The 7,313-nt window shown below is 40.7% G+C and overlaps 1 protein-coding gene across 1 annotated transcript in view; it reads left to right on the top strand.

Moving 5' to 3' along the window:
* The first annotated feature begins 3,557 nt into the window (after positions 1-3,557).
* Positions 3,558-7,313, top strand: part of CLEC1A (C-type lectin domain family 1, member A) — an 18,818-nt gene continuing 15,062 nt past the window's right edge. The window contains exon 1 of the mRNA XM_015571182.1: positions 3,558-3,876. Coding sequence (XP_015426668.1) covers positions 3,762-3,876 — 115 coding nt within the window. The 5' untranslated portion in view covers positions 3,558-3,761. The remainder of the gene's footprint in view (positions 3,877-7,313) is intronic.

The following is a 7,313-nucleotide window of genomic DNA, read 5'->3' as shown; positions in this document are numbered from 1 at the left end:
AGCAAAATTACAGTTATGAAGTAGCAACAAAAATAATTTTATGGTTGGAGGTCACCACAACATGAGGAACTGTATTAAAGGCTCATGGCATTAGGAAGGTTGAGAACCAGTACACTAAGTGATATGTCTTGGTAGCTGCCTCTGCTGGACCTGGATGTGCGTGGGAAAATGCACACTGTGAGGCCAGCTTCCACCAGTACTGGGCCTAGGGCAGGTCAGCAGAGGTCACAGGCACCTTGAGATCTGTTGCTGCCTGCCTGTTGCCTGTAAGGCTCAGTCTTTGAAAAGGCCTGGAGTGTCATGAGGGTAGGATGAATCATGTTTACCAGTTAAGCAGAGGCTCTGGGAGTCATGAGGGTAGGATGAATCATGTTTACCAGGTTCATCTAGATTCAGATATGGTGCTAGTGCTGAGCCTGAGGCCACTCATCAAATGTCACAGTGTACACTGAGGCCAGTCACTCATAGCCTGGAGCCTACAGACCTTTGTGGTGGGTTGGAGTCCCAGGGAGTCATCAGGTTGGAGCAAGTGGAGTTCACCAGATTCAAGTTCATGTGGGGGGAGGACTCAACACAAGGACAATGGTGACCCTCACTCTAAAGCCACAACAGCTCAGCTTTCTCCCTCTATGTCTCTGGTACCCTCTGAGCTTGACTGGAACTCCTGGAGAGTTCTGTGTGTGTGTGTGTGTGTTTTTTTAAAAATATTTTATTGATTTCAGAGAAGAAGGGAGAGGGAGAGAGAGCTAGAAACATCCATGATGAGAGGGAATCATTGATTGGCTACCTCCTGCACACCCCACACTGGGAATCGAACACAACCTGGGCATGTGCTCTGATCTGGAATCGAACCATGACCTCCTGGTTCATAGGTCGACACTCAACCACTGAGCCATGTCGGCAGGGCTATTGCAGTAATTTTAAAAGTAGTCTCCCAGCATCTGCCTTGTCCTCTGTTTATTTTCAAACATAGCAGAGTGATTCCATTAAATTTAAAGCAAATCATGTCAGCCTTCTACGAAAACTCTGTGATTTCTCATATATCTCAGAGTAAAAAACTTAAAATAAAAAGCAAAAAATCTTTAAATTGTCTATGAGACAATTACTGTGGCATACTTTATTCTTTTGATTCAATCTATTCTTCTCTAAACTCATTCCATTAAGACACTGATTTTTCTATTGTTTCTCAACTAGAGCTGGCATGCTTCCCTCTCATACCTTTTCAGCTCCCTGTTCTCTTTATATGACTGATTCTTACCCTAGAAATTTCCAGGCTTAGCCTTGCATCTCTTTCACGTATGCAAAAATATCACTTTCTTAAGGCGGCTGACTCTCCTTCCTATATATCCTTGATCTCTCTTATCCTCCATATATTTTTCATAACTCTTATCAGAATCTAGTAAACTCTACAATTTACTTATTATTTTTCTTGTATGTCATCTGCTTTTCTCCATAGAATGTAGTCTCTAAAAGGAAAGGGAGTTTTATTTTATACTGATATGTCTCAGATAATAGTACCTGCATTCAAAGAATATTTTTGTCATTGTTGAAAAAAATTATTTAAGGACAAGTAGTAAAATTCTAATGTAAATAGTTTGGCAAAAATTGTCAAAGATCTATGTGAATAACTGAAGTTTGGAAAATAGTTTTCATTGCCATTTCATTAGAATCATAATTATCAGCATCTCCTTTATGTATGTATTTTCAGGCCCCTGTTCTGATTTTTCATATTCCATCTTTCTGCTTCATTCTCATATGTGCTTCACTTACCGTTTCCTTCCATTTTTTTTACTGCCTCCTCTTCTATAACCTTTTCTAATACATCAAACCAATGAAAATTATCAAATGATTTTTTATTTCCTACTTTTTACAAGGCATTATGCAAGAGAAAGGTCTCTTTACATTTGCTTTATTTAGAATAACCCCGTAAACAATACATAGGTTGAGATGCATGATTAATCCACAATATATAATTCCTGACCCATCCCTCATAAGGGTCAGTGGCCCTAATCCAAGCATCTTCCACACCCTATATTTAGTGTGTTTGATTTAGCCAAGCTGTCACCCCCAAATATAGAAATATATTAGTAGAATAATATAATTCTATTATACTGATTTGGGAAGAATTTTTAGACATTATCTAAAACAAACTTCTCATTTCCTTCTCAGCTTAGGAAATGTAGGCACAAATTGTTACTAGCTTCCTAAAGTCACACGTAGTTAGTAATAATTCTAAAAGTCTTTACTTCCAGGAAATTGTGTCCATGATCATGATGTACTATCCTATCTAATAAAAGAGCAATATGCAAATAAACCATCACTCCATGACAAAGATGGTGGTGCCCACAGCACCCAGGGCAGGACGCTGGCAGTGTCACCACAGCAACGTGAGCCCAGCAGGCATTGCCACAGCAACCCGCGAGCAGGCAAGCGTGGCCCACAGGCAGCACCCAGCAGGGCCTGCTTGCCCGTGGCCATGGTGTGGAGCAGGCAGGCCCTGAAGAGAGGAGAGAACCATGGGAAGCAGGCCCAAGCCATCAGTAGGACATCCCCTGAGGGCTCCCGGATTGGAGAGGGTACAGGTCGGGCTGCGGGACCACTGCCTTTTGCATGAATTTTGTGCACCGGGCTTCTAGTGTGATATAAAATGTTAAATTGAGTCTTCATACTGTAAGAAGAAAGATTATTGAATTGAACTGACAACCAGAAAGTGCTTCTTTCTTTCTTTCTTTCTTTCTTTCTTTCTTTCTTTCTTTCTTTCTTTCTTTCTTTCTTTCTTTCTTTTCCCTTCTCTCCTTTCTTTCTTTCTTTCTTTCCTTTTTTTAAATTTTATTAATCCTTACCTAAGGATATGTTTAGAAAGAGAGATGGGGATAGAGATAGAAAGAGAGAGAGAGAGAAAGAGAGAGAGAGAGAGAGAGAGAGAGAGAGAGAGAGAGAGAGAGAATAAAACCTTAATTTGTTGCTTGTCTTATGTGCCCTGTCTGGGGATTAAACCCACAACCTTTTAGTGTATGGGAACAACACTCCAACCAGCTGTGCCACCCCTCCGGGGCCAGAAAGTGCTTTCAAGTCTAGTTCTGTCACTAAGCAGCTACGTGACTTCAGAGCAATTTCTCACCTAGCTAGGCTTCAATCTCCCTTTTTAAAAATAAAAGAATAGGATCAACTAGATATCCTCAAAAGGACTCTTTTGTGCTTACATTCCTTGTATATGATGCTTTATACTATAGCCTTGGAGAAAGAAAGAGGCTGAACCTGTAGTCTCTTCTGTTTTCTCAAAGGCACCGAGAAGTGAAATTTGATGTAAGTGCCTCAGCGAGTGTATGATGGGTAAGAAAGTAGGTAATTTATCCCTCTGACTGATGATTGTTTTGCAGAGTCTAAAAACTGGAATTGGCTCTCTGCAATTTTAAGGTCTTGCCTTCTTTACACAGTTAAACAGGAAGTACAAACAGATGAACAGAAGAGATCTGAGAAGCACCACCGCTTCGGTAATTGTTCAGACAGAGACCGCCCAAACAGAAAACACATGCTATTTCCCCTTCGCCTGACCAATTTGGCATTCAGAGTTCAAGATTACAGGCGAGGGGCTGGGCCTCTCCAGGCAGGAACTGGAGTCAGACGCTTCCCTGCTACTTGCTGGGAGAGAAGAACATTAGGAATGCCTTTCAGTGCCTGCGTTCCTGAACTGTCCCTTAGAAGCCTGGCAGCTCGGGGCAATCCAGCCACAGCTCACCGGCAACCTTGCAGGCGTCCTGATGCAGGCCAAATACTACAGCACGAACAACATGCTGGATGAGGAATGGGGCACCACCTTGAGCCTGCATTCTCAAGCCTCTACTCCAGCCCAGCGCCCGAAGCATGGGCACACAGGTACTCTGTCCTCTGGAGTCCAAATTGGCCAGACCCTTGAGAAATGCATGAGATAAGCTAACCTCTCCGAGGAATGTACAAAATAGGGGAAAGACAGGTGAATGTTTTCATGATTTACAATCATGTGAACTGTTCACTTTCCACCAGTTGTGTTCCACTTCCTTTAAGAATATCTGAAAAAAATTAAACTCAGTATATACGCAGATGTTTGTTGTTCTAGGATTCTCTTGCTGGCAGAGGGCTTTGCCGTTGAGGGTGTGTTGTTTTGACCAGTTAGGTATGTCATACGAAGTTGAGAATGTGTATACGAGTAAAGCGTTGTCCCTTCTCCTTCTCGCCATCCCACAAGGGCCAAATCCAATGCTGTTTTATTTACCATCTGTGATCTGCTCTGGAAAGTTCGATTTTTAAAGGCTACCTTTTGGTTAGTTTTGAACTCATGGCTTTGGAGGGAGTTTTCCAAGCGGATACATCAAACCTGGTGTTTTGCTGTAATTGTTCTGCACCGTGAAGTTGTGAGGCCTTTGGAGAGCCATATCAACATCAACTGTTTGGCTTTATTATCTGTGGAATGAAAGGGATTAAAGCAAATGCCTCTTAGGGTCTCTTCAACTCTGACATTCTGTGATTCAGTGATTTAAATGATGCCTTCAGGTGCAATTACATCCTATTTCTTCCTTCCCCTTTGTTCTATTGAGTTCCAGAATATTATTGAGATGATTGAATTGAATTATGAAAATATTTAATTTCAGTCACGTTTAGCTTCCATCTTATGCTTTTATTTCCAATAATTTACCCTGTGACATGTTAATAAAATATTTATTATATATATTTTTTAGTGTTAATATATATTTTTCAGTCCATAGAAGAGATAGTTCATATATTTAGAGAAGGATCTTTTTTGTTATTGTTGTTAATCCTCACCTGAGTTATTTTTCCATTTATTTTTAGAGAGAGTGGAAGGGAGAGGGAGGGAAACATCAATGTGGGAGAGACACATCGATGGATTGCCTCTCGCACTCAGGATGGCTAGGGCTAGAGAAAGGCCTTATTTCCCAGGCAACTCAGCCAATCTAAGGCAGAAATGTGTGTTGAGGTCTAGTGAAAAGGCCTCATACTGTCATGTAGATGAGACTAGATTTTAACACCTGGAAAGTCATTTACTAACTGTGTGATATTGGACATATTACTTAAGTATTCTAGGCCTCAGTTTCTTCGTTTATAAAATGCTAGTGGTGATAAATATGTAGACATTGATTATTATGTGCCTGGCATTGTTTTAAGTGCTTTATACATATTACTGTTATTTCATATGAACTTATAACAAAGTCACATAGAAGTAGCAAAACCTCTCTTATAAGGTGGCTGTTAGTACTAAGGTTGATGAGCTGTGCAAAGTCCTCGGTACACTGCAGGCATGCCAAACATGTGAGGGTTTTTTCTTTCTTTCTTTTTACTAGTCCATTCCTGGAGAATTCCTGAAGTGTTTGTTTAACATTTTTGTGTCAGTCTGTATCAGAGAGATCCTCGTTCAAAGTCTGGATGTGAACGTGCCCTCCCTCTCTCGACCATATCCAGGTTCTCTTCCCTTTTGTGAATCTGGGCACACACCTTTCCCCTGCTCTCTTCCATTTCTCTTCATCTAGATTTTCTTCCTTTCCCCTCTGAAGTTTTCCATTCACTTTCTATTTACGGAATGACCTGCCTCACGAGACTCACTGATGTGGCTTCCCGTAACCTGTGAGGGGAGACGGGGATTTCCAGCCTCCTTGTAAAACACAGTGGTGCCTTTGGGATGTCAGTCTCTGCGGCCCCTGGATATGTGCCATAGGATAGGATGTGTTTTCCTCCAACAGATCCTGTGAAGAGATAGATGGCCCTCAGGGCCGTGGTTTTTAAGTGGCTTGTGTTTAACTTCACTTTTCACCTTTGACAAGAGCCAGGAACTCTCACAGGATCAGTGATCAGCATAATCAGGAACAGGGTGTACAAATAAATTCTCTTGGGCTTGGAGGCTGGAGCGGGAAGGGTAAGGAATAAAATACTACTGAAACATCTGGCAGCTTCTTTGTAAGAAGTGGAAATTGAAACACTAAGAGTAGGGGCTCAAAGCAGTGTCCTCCAGGAAAACGTCTGAAAATAGTTATTTTCCCGATGTGTATGATGTCTTGTTTTCACCTTGTGATAATGCAGACATTTAGAGCGATGTCCCAAAAGAAGTCTAATTATTTCTCAGGAAAATAAGTTTGAAATATTTTTGCTCTTAAAAAAACAGAGTAAAAATCACTCTGGGATTTTTATTTTTTGGCAGTGCAGATGATTCAGATTCCACATCATTTATGGCAGAATTATAACTGGAATATTTTAGAATTAACAAAAATAAACAATATACATTCATTTATTTTCTAAACTTTCATCTTTTCAATATAAAGTTATGTATTTTTCCCCTGAACAATTAGAAAGATAGAAAGCAAAGATATAAGGTAATACCCCCATGCCTTCTTCCCACAAGTTATATTGAGGGTTATGCTACCCTAGGCCTGTTGAAAAGTACAGGATATAATGCCAAATATAATATGATCTCTGTTTATGAGGAAACTTAACGTCTAATACAGTTCTCAACTCAGCAATAACTGTGGTAAGTGCCATGATGAAAGCATTCACATGGTACAATGGAGACCTTGGTTACCTCTATCGGGTAAGGGTCAAAGGGATCAGGAAAGTTTTGAGGGAGGGAGAGACCATTGAGTTGAGTTGACTTTAAGATGTTCCTCATGATGCGGAAGCAGAAATGGGAAGGTTTAAGAGGCTGGGGGCCTTACAGGCAGACAGACACATGATAGAAAAGCCAGGGAGTCTTCAATAACTTTGTTTTTCAGAGAACTCTAAGCAATATATTATGGCTCACATGTGAAGTTGTAGGGGGGAAGCTTATCAGAGGTTTAAGTCTGGAAGGGTAAGGAGGGCCTATTGTGTCATACGGAGGTATTTTGATTCTATTCAGTAGGTAAAATGAGTTAACTAAAGGATCTAAACAGGTAGTAACATAATCAATTTTGTGTTTTTAGAAGACCATCTAAGTTACAATGAGGAGGATAGATTGAAGGAGTATAAAATTGGATGAGCTGATACAGATTTTGCACTAGTATGAGCATGGGATTTGGGAACCTGAACTGAGGTAGTACAGGGATGAGGAGGCAGGATCAGATATGAAAGATGTTAAGGAGGTAGAATTTAAATAATTGGTGACAGGTTACAAGTGGGAGGACAAAGGGAGAGCATAGGTTGACTAAGTTCCATCTGATAGTATGTTGGTGATGCTGCCATTATCTGAGATGGAAACTGCAGAAAGAATAGGAAAGATAATGAATTCAGTTTGAGTCTGAGATGCCTAGATGAAAAGGGACATGCAGTTGGTGTTGCCCAAAGACACGTGC

Source organism: Myotis davidii, unplaced genomic scaffold, assembly GCF_000327345.1.
Source record: "Myotis davidii unplaced genomic scaffold, ASM32734v1 scaffold188, whole genome shotgun sequence".
NCBI classification, from domain to species: Eukaryota; Metazoa; Chordata; class Mammalia; order Chiroptera; family Vespertilionidae; genus Myotis; species Myotis davidii.
This window is presented reverse-complemented; position numbering and strand designations above follow the sequence as displayed.